The 18,571-nt window shown below is 40.6% G+C and overlaps 1 protein-coding gene across 1 annotated transcript in view; it reads right to left on the bottom strand.

The window, feature by feature from the left end:
- The window catches only part of ENPEP (glutamyl aminopeptidase), a 36,835-nt gene extending 20,805 nt beyond the window's left edge, over positions 1–16,030 (bottom strand). The window contains exons 1-5 of the mRNA XM_075150606.1: positions 15,417–16,030; positions 10,275–10,416; positions 7,335–7,466; positions 2,874–2,994; positions 518–672 (exon numbers count right to left, since the gene is read on the bottom strand). Coding sequence (XP_075006707.1) covers positions 518–672; positions 2,874–2,994; positions 7,335–7,466; positions 10,275–10,416; positions 15,417–16,030 — 1,164 coding nt within the window. The remainder of the gene's footprint in view (positions 1–517; positions 673–2,873; positions 2,995–7,334; positions 7,467–10,274; positions 10,417–15,416) is intronic.
- Between the last annotated feature and the right edge of the window lie 2,541 nt (positions 16,031–18,571).

The raw sequence follows: 18,571 nt of genomic DNA, 5'->3' as shown, positions 1-18,571 counted from the left end.
GATGAAAATTATCGTAATTCTGGGGTTTAAATAGGAATTCAGGCCTCGCCTTGTGTTAAAACATCACTTTTATTATAAAATTACATGTTACTGGGGAGATTGCTAATGATTCATGTGCTACTGAAAATATTTTTAGTTTCTTCCTCTTGATTTGATGATTTGTGCTTGTAAGGATATGTTTTCAGACAGCCTCCACAGTATATAGTTCTCCCTATTTGCTTGCCCAAAAGAGACATCTGCACATGCAAATTAGTCCTTTAAGACATTTCAGACAGATTTTCGTAAACTGGCTCACAGTCTGGACCCAAGCATCTAACTTCCTGAGAAAAATTCAAAGGCTGTAGTTATGGTACTTTAAAGCTCTAACATGGAACTGGTTTAACACGGTATTTTGCAATCGAATTGTGAGCACACGTAGAAGATCCCAAGAAGGAGTTAATGACAGTATTTTCAAGATTAAAATGTTGCGACTACACATTTGAAGCACCATAAAAATGAATCGTGTCCTAAAATGTACCTGATGAACGAGCTCATGGGCTACCACAGCAGCTACTCTCTGTTTGTTAGAAGTGGCCGACTCGTTGGGATCATACAGCAGGTTTGTTTCTCTGTATGTGATCAGCCCCCAGTTCTCCATAGCACCTGTCCCGAAATCTGGAATAGCTATTTTATCTACATTGAAAGAAAGAGAACATGATTACCACTGTATCCTTTAAGCCACTTAGCTTGTCCTTTTTCTGCATATTCACAGCCTGTTTTGCTTACCATTTGTGTTTCTGGCTTGCTGCTGTGGACTGCAGTCTATAACCTGTGTTTAAGAAGCAGGGGACTGGCCTACAAGCAGCTGATAGCAAGCACCCTGGCTCTGCTGAGATTAACAGAGCTAGGATCAGTTGCACTAGCTGAGGATCTGTCCTGTGAGGTGATGCTATGCCACCTCCTGGGAGTGTGTGTATCATACATTACTTAATTTTGGCTCCAGAAATTAATAGTATTGTCTGCGGATGTGCTGTAGGCAGTAAACCTCCTGAAACTATCTATCTGTAGCATAATGAGGCATGTCATTGTTTATCACACTGTTGTATTAAAAATATTTATTGACATGTTAACTGAAGTAAATCCCCCATGCAGTGAACAACATCTGCTCCTACTCCTGGCAATTTGTGGGGGTCACTTGTTTATGGTCAATAATCAATACAGGTTTAAAGGAGAATTGAGGACTCAATCGGACTGGTGTTTTCTTCTGCAAATAATGACCACAGCCTTTCTATGTGTGTTAGTGAAAAAGTACAGATGGATTTAAAACTGAATAGAACAAACAACCCTCACTCTACCCTAAGAGAAGAGAAGATAGAAATTATTTATTCCTCTAAATAATAGAGAAGAGAAGATTCTAAGAGAAGATCAGAATTATTTATTTTAATTTAAACAACTTGATTACAGAATCAGAGCTGATTGTACGACAAGGGCTTCACTGACAGTCAAAATGAGGATCACAAGAATTGCAATGCCAGAAGCCATAAATCAATGTGAAATACAATATTTAAATAAACCATTATGCAGAAACATATTTGATTCATCAGGTTTGATCTAGATGACTTCTAATATTGAGGGAACAACATAGTAAGTCAAGATTTGTGATCCAACAAATAGACATTCTGAGAAAAACAGTATTAAATCTACAAGAGCACCTACCCTCTGATACTGCTGACCTGGGGTTACCAGTCCACCCTATAGTGCAGACAGGCCCCTATCCATACTCTGACATGGCAAAATCATGAGGCTTTTATGGAAATGAAAGTTTGAATATGAAGCATAGGTGAGATATAATCCCAATTATTACTGGAGACCAGTGTGAAAAAGAACAACGCATTGTACCGGTTTCCCTAATTCAGTTGTCATTGAAATGCAAACATATTTACAGTAAACTCAGATGATGTTTTGAAAGGAAGAGGTAAAAATCTGTTGTTAAAGTAATACAGGTTAGCCTGATAGGTACATGTATGAATAGCCAATAAAAGCTTTGCATAGCATTGTTAATCATCTTCAAAGTTTTGGGTTTTTTTTTCCCCATTACATTGCCTTAACTTGTTTGTAGTTTTTCCATCCTTTTAAGTTCATGAACCTAACTGAATTTCCTCCTTGGAGGTCTTAGGAGGGGGCATTTCAAAAACTCCCAACTTTATTAGTTCAAACCCTGCAAATCAGATCTAGAGTCCAGGTAGCCCAAGCTAAAGGATGCCCAAATGCACTACTTTTTCTTTGCTTATTTTGTAACCATGGGCAAAATTTGATAGCATGCCAGTCTTGTTTAGCTCTGGGTCTTTATTTAGCCCAGCAGAAGAAACTACAAATTATATGCTGGACCACATTCATCTTTCTAAGAAGTGGATACACACCCACTTTGCACTAAAGTTAATAAATAGTTTGAGTATACTCTCTGGCAGTTTACATCTTTACTTATCTCACTGCTGATTTTTGTCCAGAAGTTCCCATGGAAGTGGTACATGTTTTTCTCAAACAAATTCTGGCTCTATTTTAGCTCATGATGTTCCTTTGCTGATGACACCAATGCTTCCCCTGATTTTCCTCAAGATACTTGAAAATAACCATGCCAGGACCAGCGCTTTTGTTCAGCAAACTGAATTGCGAGAACTGGTAACTAAACTGTTACTGAGACCAACCCTCTCTCATGACATTTTAGAACATCTTGAACTACATGGGTACAGTTTTTAAACATCCTGACATAATATCAGCAGTTAGCAACCAAATGCTTTCATGGTCTGTTTTCCACCAAAGCACAGAGACCTGTAGGAGAAACATAACCATGACTGTGAATTAACAAAATGAAAAATATAAGTATTAATAATCACCTAGTTTTGGAAGAGAATAGCTCAAATTAAAGTACTCTTCAAAGAAGTCAAATACAATTTTTGTTATATTTGCTGCATATTCTGCCGTGTGTATTTGCAGTGGCTGGGCGTAAACTCTCAGCTGTAAAATACAGAGACACAATTAGAACAGTCTTCAGTTAAAAGAAATTAAAAGGTGGCAAGCATTGAAAAGTCATTTAACATACATACTTACAACACTGCAGGTTTTCTCTAAGAGACTGGCCTGAACACTGAATTCTGTTCCCTAACACATTTATTCAATGAAGTTTTTCAAATGTTGTACGTAAGAAAGTCCAAGTCAGCATAACCTGTGCACACTTTCCACAGTACGCCTAAATTGTAAAACAGGCAAGAACCATGTCCAGAAGCTTGCAGTAGCCAAGCTTGGAGCAGGGCCTGGGTGTATACTAGTCCCTCCTTCCCCAAGGCTTGGTTATGTCAAGAAGGAAGCCTGGGTAAGCACAACCAAAGGGAATCCACTTGTTCTGAGCAGTTCATTGATCTGGACTGATCCCATCAGACCAATCTTTAGGAGCACATTTGTCCTGAAATGCATCTGAAGCCCATAGCACCTTGTTTTCTTCAATTTCTTCCTACCTTTCCTACCTACTATCATAATTTCCTCTTGTCCTTGTAGTTTGAAGATCTCAGACCCTTTGAAGATAGTGCCTTTACCAGATGTGTAACTCTTCCCGGACGTGCTTCCCGGACGTGCAGGCTGAGTGGCTGTTTGCCCAGGACCTCCGCCATACAAGCCACCAGTCACAGCTATGGTGTCTGCTGGGCTGCTGTGCCTCTGGAAATCCCAGGCAAAAATCAGCTGTCTCTCTTCCCACCAGGCAGGTCCAGGAAAACTGGCACATTTGGTAGCCCTGCGTGCAATAAGTGACCATTTCTGTGCTCCTCTTGCATATCTGAGCATGCTTTTTTTCCTGAACACAAAAAACAGTGTGTTGAGTGCTGACCTTTCCATCCCTGAGGCTTGGTACATGGGACTGCTTTGGCCATTACTGTCAAGCAATATTACCTCAAGCCCTGGAGGACTAGAGGCACCCATAACCATGATGAGGAAGCCTACAGCTTGAAAAAGCTTTTTGGGATGTTATCTCCACATTTTGAAGACAAAATTTGACTTCAGAATTTATGGAGTCTTTTGGGGGTCTTTCCCGAATCTCTTTGTCCCAAAGCTCACACAGATCTCTGGCCCAGAGCAGAGCGTGCTGGTTTTGGCTGGGATAGAACTAATTTTCTTCACAGTAGCTAGTATGAGGCTCTGTTTTGGATTTGTGCTGGAAACAGTGTTGATAATTCAGGGATGTTTTCGTTACTGCTGAGCAGTGCTTACACAGAGTCAAGGTCTTTTCTGCTTCTCACCCCACCCCACCAGCGAGTAGGCTGGGGGTGCACAAGAAGTTGGGAGGGGACACAGCTGGGACAGCTGACCCCAACTGACCAAAGGGATATTCCATAACATATGATGTCATGCTCAGCATATATAGCTAGGGAAAGAAGGAAGGGGGGACGTTCAGAGAGATGGCGTTTGCCTTCCCAAGTAACGGTTACCCGTGATGGAGCCCTGCTTTCCTGGAGATGGCTGAACACCTGCCTGCTGATGGGAAGTAGTGAAAGAATTCCTTGTTTTGCTTTGCTTGCATGCGCAGCTTTTGCTTTACCTATTAAACTGTCTTGATCTCAACCCACGAGTTTTCTCACTTTTACCCTTCTGATTTTCTCCCCCATCCCCCCGAGGGGGAGTGAGCGAGCGGCTGTGTGGGGCTTAGTGGCTGGCTGAGGTTAAACCACGACACAGAGAAATAGTGCTGCAGTGTCCACTGTCAGGAGCTGTAGGCTATTCTCTTCACTGTCCTCCAAAATCTCTAATGTGGAAAGTAAGAGATCTTCATACAGAGTGAAGTTTCTGGCTTTGGGAAAACCAATCCATCTCATTTTGCAGGTTCTGCATCCCTTATGAATGGGCCACATTCTTCTGGCTGCGTTGGTGTGGCTTGTTTACTCCTCAATTCTGCCTTCAGCCAGGAATTTAGGGTCCAAACTGAGCAAAGGAGCTGGCCTGCTCTAGGAGCCCTCTTGGAGCCTGCCAACACATTGATTTCAATACCATGAAATTACACTTCCTCCAATGAGAGGGGAGGATGGGAAAGTGGTCAAAAATAAAGCTGGAATGAAAAAACAAAACCAAAAAAAAGCTTATGAAATTCAATTGTGAATCCATTCCAGCCAGGGGATTCCCTCAGGGTCAGTTTGCAATTACAATCTGCAATTTCCACTTCAGTAAGCTCTTTACCCAATTTAGCAGTCTTCAGTCCCCTAGCTGATCCATATTAATGGTTTCCAAAACCTTCAGCATGCACTAGAACTGACTTTGGGTTTCATTTGTATAATCTCCTCTGTGATTTTCCAAACCAGACATTTGGTACCTGACAGGTAATCGGCTCAGGAACATCATTTCCAGCTGTAGGCACATTTCCCACCATCAATTCCATTAGGGCAACAGTTTTCAGAGCGAACGGCAGTTTTAAAATAATTTACTGTGTCATGTGAGCTGTATGCTGTTACTGTTGTTTATGAAAGCAATATATGGATCACATGCCAGCAATTTATACAGCAAACTATGGAATGTTATTTATATTTATATTTATATTTATATTTATATTTATATTTATATTTATATTTATAAATATTTATTTATATTTATATCTATAAAGCGCCTATCACCATATTGATAAACATTCTTTGGAACCACTCTGCCGGCAGAGGTAAGATCAGGAGTCAGCCTGTTCTGGAGCGTGGCATGGGCAAGCAGAGAATGTTAACTTTTGCATCTAGAAAATAAAGAGTTTTACCTATGTCTTCAGCACCTTTTTTTTCTACAGCACTATGTTCTACAAAAAGCTGTACAAATTCTGATTCTTAAAATAACTAAACTCTAGAGAATATCTATCAAGGCCGAATAATCAAAGTCCTGTCCCTGATAATGAATGGAGCAGCCGTGCTGAAGAGCATCTGGTTAAAAAAATTGTGTGGCTGGGTGGCCTAAAACGTTCTCCTCTTTTGCAAATTACTCAGCCAAACAGCAAGGATGTAAGAATATTGCATCGCTATCTCAAACGAGGCTCCATTTGCTTGGCTAAGTGTAATTTAGCCTTAGTTATTTGTCAAGAAATAATATAAGCATACAGCATGATGCTAGCGAGGGCGTAAAAGAGGGAGGCCTCAGCACAGCGCTGTGCCAGGAAGTCTTTGCTAAGAACTGGATCAGCACTTTGGAGATTTATATAAGCCAGATTTTCACATCAGTGGACAACTTTAAGTAGGGAAGGATTTGCCGAGCCTTTTCAGATAGAGAAACTCAGGAAGAGCTTACTTGCTAGGGGAACAGTTGTCTGGCTGGGGCTTTGCTCTAGATTCCCTGTCCATTGGTGTCACTGCCTCCAGAAGAAGAGGAAAGCACTGCCAGCTCAGCTGAACCGCAAGACCATGTGTTACACCCCTAAGGGGAAAGGAAGGGGAAGCAGCAACAGCATACAGCTCTGGGGTCATCCTCTGTCTCAGATGTAAAAAGGATGTAAACCAATAAATGATTAACAGTGGGTTGAGCATCCCAGACTAGGTTTAAGCTAAATGAGGAGTTTATGTTGAGGGGCAAATTGTATTTAGGCTTTCAGGTTGTGATTCAGCGTAATGTCTTGTGATCTCCTGACCCTGATCAGCTGCATCTTCAGGAGATTTGAATCTAAGTGAGAACTGGATTGGACTGCCTGTTGCATCTACATAAAGGAGCTATTTTAATTTTATGGATTCAGATTCAAACACAGTCACTTCATTAGGGCACTTACCAAATATCCAGCTATTTAGGCAAGCACTATCATTTCTATACTCATTTGTAAAGAACTTACACTGGGCAGTTGCCTTTAGCCACTGTTGTAAAATAAAAAATATTAGAGCCAATACATAATGGCATGGAGCATTGTAGTCCTATGTCTCCATGACTGTAAATAGGAAGACATCAAGTGCATAGATTCACACCTTTTAACCCACAGAAAACTGTAAAGTATTTGTATCCATGGCCTGTGAATCTCTTGTACCCCTGGACATTCCCTTAGACTCTGGACTTCAAGTCAGCGGTGAGGTTGAAGAAATAGTGCTTCTTCCTCACCCCTGTGCCTGTATGGGAGGTACTGAATGGGATCTCACTAAGATGGGAGACAGGGAAGGACTGCAAAACACTGTATGTAGTCAAGGTCAGAGGGACCACTGTGAACACCTAATCTGATAAAATTAGGCTGCATAAAGTAGGCTATAGGAAAGGGAAAAATATGTTCCTGTTTGTCTTACAAAAAGAGATTGTTAATTTTTTTTTAAATGCAAATCACAATACATCTGTCATCTAAACTATGTTCAGGCTGCAACAGGACTTACAGGTTTTCCACTAGCGGACATTCTCTCTACCCAGTGAAACTGGTGCACCGCAAAGCATACCAAGTAAGTGCTCATGGGAACTGACTTCTTAAAAGTTGTCCGAGTCCAGCCATTGCCCAGATTTTCAGTGTGCTGCAGAAATGGAAAAGTAATTAATTTGATTTTTGGAATTGCAAACACATGCAGAGGAGGGTACAATATTTCTATGAAGGCTGCAACTACGTAGGAATGATAAATCACCTCTCCAGGTTCACCTCTTCTGGAATACCATTGCTGATGGCAGAAGAACAGACAAAATGTTTTTCTGCAACACTGCAATACACAAAATGGGACTTTGCTTTTCTGCACTGAATACGTTTATCTGGTTCTAATTTTGCATCAAGGATTTGAAATCATTCACATGCACAGGAGTTTTGCCAACAGGAGTTTTCCAGTGTATGCTGGTGTGTTTTGTTCTTGAAATAGTTGCATAAAATAACATCACTTTGGACAGATCAGAGAAGAGACTGGATTCTCTCCTCTCTTAAATACATGCATCATGTAGGGGTCAGGGATTGCAGAGATGTTACTTAGGATAAAGACTAGTCTAATGAATCTATCCTGAACTCATTTAGATACAAATTAGCACTGCTCATGAAGCAGCAACAGCATACAGCTCTGGGGTCATCCTCTGTCTCAGATGTAAAAAGGATGTAAACCAATAAATGATTAACAGTGGGTTGAGCATCCCAGACTAGGTTTAAGCTAAATGAGGAGTTTATGTTGAGGGGCAAATTGTATTTAGGCTTTCAGGTTGTGATTCAGCGTAATGTCTTGTGATTAGCACTACTAATTTGTGGGTTGTTTAAATGTACATAAAGTTTAGTGCTGATCATAGTTTTTATTTTGTAAACCAATTAAAAACCATTCCAGATTTTCCCAAATGTCCTTAACTCTTAGCTGAACTATATGACCAAACCTGCAACCTGTTGTATGTGATTCATCCTCTAAATATGTATTTCTACTATTCATTATCTGCTATTGCCTGTCTGATAATTTTTTATGCTTCTGACTGGATGACTAACTTAAATAGGACAAAAGCAAACAGCATATAAAAGACACTAACCTCCTACTAGAGATTCAATACTTCATGAGATTTGTTTGTTATAAATACAATATAAATAAAGCACAGATAGTGAATGTTACAGGTAATATGATTCCATGAGCAAAAAAACTTTTTCACAGATATATTCACAAACCCCTTTTCACAGAGATATTAGCAATCCACCTTTCCATTATTTGACTCATTTTGACTCTATTTTGATATCTTTTGTTCTTTCAACAAAGTCAGAACTTCAATGAAAAAAAAAAAAAAATTCACGGCAATGAAAAATGCAAATGAAATGTACAAGTTTCTGATTTTGCTGAGCTGATTTTGCCATGTTGATTATAAAGCTCCACACCACCAAGCCTACTACAGGACGTGTGACACACAACATGCCTTGCACTTACAAACTATTACATTTCCATCAGTTTAAAAGATTTCCCAAAGATCTTTCACTACTAAGAACAGAGCTACTGACCTTGTGAGCACACCAGATGAAAAAGTGCCCTGCTATCATCCCTTAGTCAAAGCTGACTATGAACCCAGCATAATCTACATTTCCCTGCCTGTAATTGGATTTTAGCAAATTAATTATCAAGCGGTAGCTAGCCCTTTGAAAGCTTATTTTTGTACATCCGTACTAGAGGCAAGGTCCATGTGTAAAAGTGTAAAGTAAATCTCAAAACCCACTAAATCTTGATAGTATCTAGTCTCATCCCTTCACCTTCCTTGCCCGTACAGTCACTTATCTGAGGTCTGTGAGGAAAGGTACAGCAAACACTCTCCTTTCATGTGTTGTTCATCAAAGTGCCTGGTGCTCTTTTAGGTATCATAGAAATATTTTTAATAACAATAGGTCAGACCTTTAAATTTGGAAAGGGTCTGGGAGGCAGCTGTATCAGATTGATAATAGTTCTCTCAGCTCCATTGCTAGGGGATAGTTAAGGTTTGAGGGACTCTTTAAATAAAACAGCACACAGTAAAGCAGACCTTTGTTTTCTGGGTGGGGGATTGATTGGGAAGATGCAAATGTCAACAGCCTGGAGGCTGGAAGCTCTTTTTTTTTTTTCTTTTTTTTTTTAATCTTGGCACTTTATCTCCCACTTCAGAACATACTCATTAGAAATTATACATTGGAATACACATTCAGTTAAACTATTCATTAGAAACTCTCTCAGCTGAAAGCCATTCAACCTTCTTCCAGAGGACACAGAGCTAGATAATTGATGCCATTGAATTTCGTACAAAAGTTGGAATTTGACCCACCAGGTCCAGAAATAGATTATTTAGGAAATTACAGTCATGGTGAACTGACAAGTGTCCACACCCATGAACTGAAGATGGGATTTCAGATCCTGTATTATTAAAAATAATAATCCTAGACTTTCTTGCTTGCAGAGCCTTTGCCATTAGATTGTGATCAGCAGACCCTTGCTTTGGAACATTATGTAGTTTCAGTGATTCTTTTAGACTTCCCATCTGGGAAGCAGCTGTCTTCCAGAGTATTCTTTCTCAGAGTCCACCTGGTTGTCTGAAGAACCTGCCATTACCAATTTCTAGTTAGTAGGGGATGCTCATCTAGAATATCTGAATAGAGGGCTAGCTAGCTAAAGACAGAAGAGATGTTTCATTTCTGCTTTGGATTTGGCTCTGTATTGCCATGTTGTGTGCTGGTGGACCATTGGGAGTCCTAACCAACCAACCAGTCCTGTTTTATGGAATACTTATTAACCATTAGCTTTACAGTCTCTGGGTGGTAGAGTCTGTGAATGCACAAGGACCTTGCAATGCATGCTACCTTTCCAGTGGCTTTACAGAACCATTCCACTTAGGCAGCAGAGTTGAGAAATACATACCTGTTCCGGCATGTTTGAAAGTGCTTGGTAGGCATCTTGATGGATGATAGATATGTTGTAAGTTGCCTTTTTGTTGGGCTCGTCAAAGCAAGGAAATGATTTCCGTGCATCTGTTGGTTCATGATCAGTAGCTGCAATGCTCCTTAAACAAACAACACATTGGCAAGCCTTCATTATATATTTTTTAAATCTTATCTGCAATTTCTAAGCATAATTTTTTAGCAATTTTTCAAACTAAAGTAAACTACAAATATTTATGTGTACTTGTCCATTTATAAAAGTAGGTGACATCAGAAATGCACAAGCTGACATCGTATAGGCATGTGTAACGTATACCTCAAAGTTTGTCATCAACATCCTCTAGGTTTCAGAGCAAAAGCTAAAGCCAATTGCTTCTCATCAAATATTTTTAGGAGCCAGGCAATAAGATACGAATGAACCCTCATGGATGGTAAAAATTTTACTCATTTTCCTGATGAGCTTTCCCATTAATTTTTGTGCCTAAAGTAAACTACTGATGGTATTATCTGAAACGAAATTAAGGTCCTGGTATAGGGATGTTTACTTAAGTCACTCCATGTGTTGTTTACCCGCTAGAGCATATCTTGGCTTTGGAGTCTTGAACATCTCCTGAGAAGACACCTTGGAATTGTGTAAGTGCCCCTAAAATCTCATCCTGTTTATGTGTTTCTTTTTCTGCAGTTACCACGTACAGTTTTCTGCTGGTGCTGTTATGCTCCCCTGACTCCATTAATGAAACTGCTGGAGAAAGCATGGAAAGTTCAGGTGAATGTCCTAGTACATAACTGATGCTATGCTAGCTGTGTTGGGGGGTCTAGAAAGTCATCTCAGTTATGCAAAAACAACTGGAGGAGCTAGACAATAGGAGTCATAAAAAAATAAGGTGAAGGTTGTGAACGTTCATATCGTGTGCTTGCTTCTCACAGTGACATTGGGCTCCCCCATTAATGAACCATACAGTGGCAGAGCATATTCTCCAGTGATTGATGGTGAAAGGGATCACAGATGCTTCTTCAATTAATCTGGAATATTGAGCATTTTCTGACAGCACTTCTACAGCTGCTCCAACTATATTAAGGTAGTTTTTCTTTCCAAAAACTAATTAAAAGTTTACATCATAAATTACAGATCTGCAGCAATGCTACAAGCTCACTTGACAACCAATTTTTCAATGTTTCTGTTGCCCTTGGCATTTCCCTGTGACTGTTAAATACTAAACTGGTCATTAGCAACCTGTAGCAGCAAGGGTCCTTTACAAGCCTGATGGAGGTAATACATCTGGGTTCTTACCAGTCATCTTCATTGGAATAGTAACTCAAAAGTTCATGTGTAGAAAGCACAGTGAACATTCACCTTAACATAACTTCAGGCTCAACAGTGTTTCTTTTGCTTGGTAAATTGTTTGATGTCGCACTCTACTTTTTGCAGGATCTGAAAGCTTTTTCACAATTAAGTTAACTTCAAGTCCCCGGGGCAATACTTCACGGCTATTGCTTAAAAATTGGCTATATATTTTGACACATTTATATCTTGTTCCTACAGACTGATAACACTGTGATATCGCTGTTGATTTATAAGGTGATAATCCATCTATCCTCATATATTTGTGGAGGCAGACAGACATCAGCAGTGCAAAACTTTAGCACTACCATTCCTATGGGGTAGATGATGATAATTCCAGGCTATGGCATGCATAGAAGTGGCACTAGAAACATGAAATGTTGTAATTTCCTTTCAAATAATGTAATGTAGTTTTTAGATAAGATTTTGTTCACTGCTTGGTGGCTTCTGCCCTTCTACTTGTTGTTGATGTCCAGACTTTTAAATGTGAACTAGAGGTGATAGTTGTAAATAACATAGTAATAAGTGAAGATCTGGCTGAGACTGCATCCAGCTGTTGTTCCCAAAATAAAACAGTGCTGCATTTAGCGCCATGATGAATTTCCCTTTTTTTTGTTTCCCCACAGCACATGGGGTTAGTGCAAACACCCCTCCCCCTGAGTTAATTAAAGCATTTTTCTCCTAGTCTTTCCCTAAATTCAGATTCATTGCTGCTTCTGAGAAAATTTTCTCCCTGAGGAAGAAATCCAGGAGTGCTACTTCTGTACACTAAAGAATATTTTGCCTTTCCCTAATCAATAAAATCTTAAATGCAAATCTCCCTGTTAGAGATGTGCCCAGCTGAGTATCTTTTATTAGCCTCTTGTTCTTCTCTTACAGAGGACAGAGAGAATTCCTATAAAAGGGAAGCCATACCTTGTTGCTAATAGTAATGCAAAATCAAAAACAGCTGCTGAGACATGTTTGGATTATCTGTAATATTAAGAGAGACTAGAAGGGGGTTTTAGCACATTCCTTGGGAGGAATTAATGAGTTAAAAGAACTCATTACACCAGGCAAGGACTCCTGTTGTGCTCCTTTCCCTAATATCTGAAAATAACACTATGGTAATGTATTTATGCTCACTGCATCATGCAAAGTAGGGAAGGACGGTTATTTCCCTTTCATCAATGGGGAAATGAAATGCGCAGACAGAGGAATAGCTTTGCCAAAGGACTTCAGTGCTTACAGCTGGATTCAGGCACCCACAGGAGGATCTAGGCAGGTCAATGTCTAAAATCTGCATTCTCAAAGCTTCTGCTTTCCTGCTCCCTACCCACACACGCACGTCAATTTAAATAGTTGTGTTCCCAAGGTATCTCAAGATCCGCTTCTGGGCATGTCCAAAAGCACCTTTGTCCTGATGGGGATTGTGTGATCTGCCTGAACAGCATTCCCAAATGAGGCATTCTTCTCCCTAAGCCTCCCAAGGATCCCAGACTTGCAGGCATGTTCAGCACATGTCTACCTGTTTTGCCCAAAATGTGGTGGGAGTTTTGAATCTAAGTAACAGCAGAGCCTGGACTTGTGCCCAGTTTGTAAACAAAAGGTATTATAGCAATGTTTTGGCAAACCTTTGCCTTCACAGATAGACAGCTGGGGAGCAGCTCAGCCCTGGGAGCTGACTTTCCAGTGTTATTAATTCTCTCAAAATGTCCCACTGCTTCTAACACTGCCCAGAAGGGATGGGGGAGTAGACTAATTACTGTTGGCTCTTATTTTCACCTCAGCCCCCTTCTCCCTAACATCCACTATTAATAGACTTGCTTGACTTTTGCTATTACCTGATCTGATTTGTATTTACTTACAACATGACAAAAAAGGAACTATTTGGGTTGAAATTTCCCAAGGGTGGTGTCTGCCTCAGCCAAAGGCGAAATAAAGAAGCTGATTCAAGTCAGCATTGTTTTTGAGTAGAAAGCCAGGCAAAAATGCAGTTTTAATAAGTAATAAAACCCTTCCCTCACCATCCTTCCTCACCCCGTCCTATCACCTACCCTCATGCTGCAGCACCACGTGGCTGGTGGTTATTTCAAAGCTGTACTTATCACTATCACGTACATCGCCTCTTCCACCCCCACAAACAATCTGCCCAAACTTAACCGCATGAAAAGCATTTCAGAAATCACCATTCACTCATTCTTATTAGAGCCCTTCTCAAGCCTAACAAACAAACTCACATGCTCAAGTTCCTTTCTGTATTGAGTGTTTTCAGACTGCTGGCTAGGATCATCCTTGCAATTGGAGCTTCCAGCACCCAAATCAAGAAGTAGGAACCCTCTCAAAGTGAGCTCACATTTTATGCTTTCTTTAGCTTATGAAGTTCTCCTTTCTTTCTGATGTCAGATGCTTGGTCCTTGTCTTCCTACCATCTGGATTTGAGGGATGGGCACTCACCTCTCCTGCTCTGTGACTCAGGAGTCCTGCTGTTCTGGTGTTGTGACAGACCTGGGGCAATTCATTTAATATCTAGGTATCCTTCACCAATCAAAAGGAAGTAACACACCTCAACTTAGAAAGATGCGAAGAGGTTTTACACTTTAAAACTGCTGTGGGGATGTCAGATGCTCAAAGTATAAAACCAAAGCACCTTCAGAGTCAGAGCAATATTGAGGTGGTAGATGGAGGAAAACAAGAGGGAAAGAGCTGGCTGGGGTTCGAGTTGTTCTCTACATGGCTTCTTCCCAGATCAGATAACTATGTTTAAGTATGAAAAATCAATGCTTGCTTTTTCTTCTGCCTCTTGAATTTGCTGCTGCTGGTGTCTGTCGCTGCTGCTACTCCTGGCATTGCCTGTCAGTGGCTGAATGGAGCTGATGCGACTTTCACTCATGACACCATTGTCCCAGGAGGGCAAACAAGTGCTATGAAAACACACCAGTGTTTGTCTCCGTGTTCCTGCTACAGGGCCTTGGAAATGTCTAGCCAAGTTTGTCTTATAGCTGTAAAGGCTGGAATGAGTCACTTCAGAAACGTAAATATTGGAAAATGGGTCAGTGTCCTCTCCATACCTTAACTGCAAAGAAACTCCTCTGAGCAGTGGGCAATGGCTTTTTCAAGCTTCCACTTTGAAGTAGTGCAAACCTGGGAAGTGGAATGGATTAACTGAACTGGCAGAGGCTTTGTAATCTTTCAGTAACTATTGATATATTAAAAAGGAAGAGCTGGAGCACAAAAAAAAACAAGTAAAAGATAACCTTCATCGTTTGGACTTTCCTACCCATAATTTAAACCAGCTGCAGGAGGGACAGGGAAGTTCTGGTTTGGATATTCCTCAGGTTTACAACATCAAGGAGGCACGATGTCAGGAAAACAATCACAGAGCAAATGCAAAGAGCATTTTACACCGAAACTTTTACCTTGGAGAGTGACAGGAGAGAGTGGTGAGAGCTGTATGGTATTTATTGTACTACAGAGGTAAAAACAGGCCTCAATCCCTCCAGCTCTCTGAGGGAGCCATTCGTAAAGCTCAAAGGTAACCTGGGACCAGTAGAGTTTGAAAAGGTTTTTCAGAATTATAATAAAAACTCCCTCATCTTTCCAGCCCACATTCACTTGTCAACAGCCAAAGGGTTTTGAATATAGCATCTTCCTTAGGGGAATGAGAAAATTAAAGAACAGCCCAGAAATGTCAGCAAGTTGGTGAGAGACAAGACTGAGAAGCTGAAACAGGAATAGAGCAGGCCTGAGCAAGTAGAAATAGAGAAGAAAGTTTAATAAATAAAAGAAAAACTGCTTTACTTGATCTGTCCATTTTCAGTGTAGGTGGTCCTATAAAACCCAACCAGGGAACCATTCAGCCAGCCTTGAAACTTCAGGGTGAGTATATAGGGATCACTTTCATCAGTGACAGAGAGCTCTGCTTCTGCCTTCATCACTATGTACTCTTGCGGCTTGTACCCAAAGCAGTCGCTCAGAGCAATCTGCTGTCCTGAGGATTTCCGGAGTGTGGGCATTTCTGTAATCTTGGTCTCTCGCAGGTGGAGCCACAGGTAGCTGGTAGATTTTTCCAAAGTGATAGAAATACTGACTGTCCCAGTGTAAATGTCTGTCTCCATTTCAGGCTTCATTTCCAGATCATAGTGGACAGGCTTGACATAAGTGGGTAGCCTAAAATGTCTCCAGTCTCCAGTCTCATCATTTTTAGGAGGACAGGGACCCAAATCCACTGGGGGAGGAGAGTTTGTTGGCTGATCTGTTTCCTCTGAAGGTTGCTGAGATTTAGGTCTGCTCAATCCCACGCCAAGCCCCACGGCAAGACCTACAACGACCACGACGCCACAGATGACAGCCACATGCTTTGTCTTCATGCAGTACCTCTTGGACTTCTCATCCTCAAAATCCATGCCCTCCATCTCTGCTCCCAGGTCTGTTCTCAAGGCAAAATATTAACCATAAAAAAACTTATTAGTCACTTCAGCACTTGCATTCAGTAAACTCAGCAGACTTGGTTTGTATTTTAATTGTGTAGCTATAGCTGTTCTCTGCCCGTCTCCCCCACCTCGCTTTCCACAAGACGCTCAATTAATTAAAGGCAACATGCATTTGGAGGAAATGTGAATGATCAAAAGGAGTGCAGCTGGGCTGGGAGACGGAGGGAACCGACACAGAAGAACATTGTTCCTGCCGTGCTCCCCTTATAAGCAGTGCAACCCCACCCCCAGCCCCTCCTGCTCTGGCCTGAGTTAAATATAAAACAGTGCTATGTTAATCAGCAGTTAGGAGATGATCAGATGCCAAAGCTCTGTCAGCAGCTTTCAGAAAGAGTTTGCAGATAGAGGTGTAACTGCTCCAAACCCTCAACCTTTGCCACTACCCCTTCCTTTTTTTCCCCTGCTATGTCTTGTTTGCGTTTTTGAGGTTTGGGGTTTTTTTACTTTTTCCTCTTACTAGCAAAGACTTCCTTGAACTTCCACCCTATAGTTTGTGAAATGACATCTCCAAAGTCTCAAAAATCCAGCAAAAATCACATACATCTTTCAAGGTCTTTTCAACTGTTTCCCCTCTTTTCTAGGCTCATTTACCTTTGCCGAGTAATTCGAGGCAGTCACGGGCAGAAGAACACACAGTGGAACAATAAATTTTGATCACTGACTTCAAACTTTAAAACACGTCTAATTCCTCTCCCCCTCTCATAGGGCCAATTTTCCAGGAGATTGCTCATAACCATGCATGCAAGCTGGTAGCCTGGGATAGCATTGCCTTGTTGGCAATTACAGTGCTGCCTGTGAACCCTTGCTGTGGGGGACACTTCCAAATATGCAGTTATATGATTTATGTACTAAAGATCTAACTTAGCATTTACTGCATGTCATCACAATGTGGCGCTTCGTCAAAAAAAATTAATTGAATAGAGCCTGATTCTGGTTGGGGGAACTTATTGTAAGACCTTGCTAAGCCTGCAAGCAAGATGTTGCTAATGCAGTATGAAACTTGAGTACAGCAGTAGTCTTGACCTTGTTTGGTGCTGAACTAAAGCAAAACAGTGTAGAATAGAAACCCCAGTACCCAGATCTCTTAACCTTTTTTCTCCACTTATGGAGCCCACTTGAGTAGATTTTTAATCAGGCACATCAGTTTGGCTTCATGCCTCCTGTTTTATTTTATTAGGAGATAGATTAACATCACTCTTCACATCAGTTACAACTCTCTGACTACTTAGCCTCTTTTTTTTTTTTTTTTTTTTTTGAGATGGATAAAGTTTCACCTGGATGGGTTGACTTAGGACCTAGAATCAGTCAACACATGCTCTGAGTGAGATGCACAGAATCAGGGAAAGAGTTTTTCCTGGATAGACTTCATCCAGTCTGTTTAGAAATGGATCTGCTCACAAGCTTTTTAAGTCTCCCTTTGAAATATCGCTAGCCACCACGGGGAACTTTAGCCACCCAATCGGCACCAGCACTCTTACAGCACACTACTATTTATATAGCATCTTGTTTTAAAGGCAAGGTTTTCCAACAGGAACTGAGAAAAGAAAAGGTCTTTTTTGCAGAGCATCAAGTTAACTCTTACTCAGATATTTTCTAAAGTGAAAAACCAATGCAAAAAAAAAAATCAAGTAGAAAGCTAAAAATCTGTTTCACATTATGTCTGGTTTTATTGTTTCCCATTTCTCTGCTGTGATCAAAACTAGATATGACATGGGAAACCAGTGCTCTTTTATGGATTGGGTAAGAATTTAACTTCTGGCAACAGAGCCAGCATTGAAGATCATGGTCTTAACATTTAAAACCATTTCAGCTTTTCTTTTGTTCTGATTGGACAGGACAAGGAAAAAGAGCAAGAATAGATTTTAGATAAGACATCTTAAGCCAGAGCAGGCCATAAGTGATGAGATAGTAAATGTGTCTTGATTTCAGGCATACTTTTTACATCACTCCCATTTTCATTCTCCTTAGCCATGAGGTTTTCTGATACATTTTTAATCTGAAGATGAAAAATGCTGTTTGAGCGTATAGACTGCAGAGCAGGTTATTTACTGTAATTATGAAGAGACTTGCAGATTTCTTCACTGGTAACAATTACCTCCTTCAGGAAGAGCTAGAAAACATATGTGGATGAGCTGGTCCTAAACAGCAAAAACATATGTATTTCCTATCCTAAGCCTTAAAAACAACACTAGCAGTAAAAGCCATTACAAGCTAATGAGGAGTGACAAACGAATTAGCTCAACAAGTAGCAGGGATTATTGGTGTCTTCTGCCAGTCAAGAGCAGTAGTGCAGTTATATGCAAGCTCTAGCATTGACCTTCCCTTTATAAAAACTGAGGTTCAAGCCTAGTTGCAGCCAAAAATAGGTATAATATATTTCTGACAGTGGTAGTTATGAGCAGACTTATCCCTCCCATAGCAGAAAAGTGCTTTGTTCCTAGCTGACACCACTAGCTCTAAGAA

This window comes from Calonectris borealis, chromosome 4 (assembly GCF_964195595.1).
Source record: "Calonectris borealis chromosome 4, bCalBor7.hap1.2, whole genome shotgun sequence".
Lineage (NCBI taxonomy): Eukaryota > Metazoa > Chordata > Aves > Procellariiformes > Procellariidae > Calonectris > Calonectris borealis.
The sequence above is the reverse complement of the archived record's forward strand: the minus strand, read 5'-3'. Positions and strand labels throughout refer to the sequence as shown.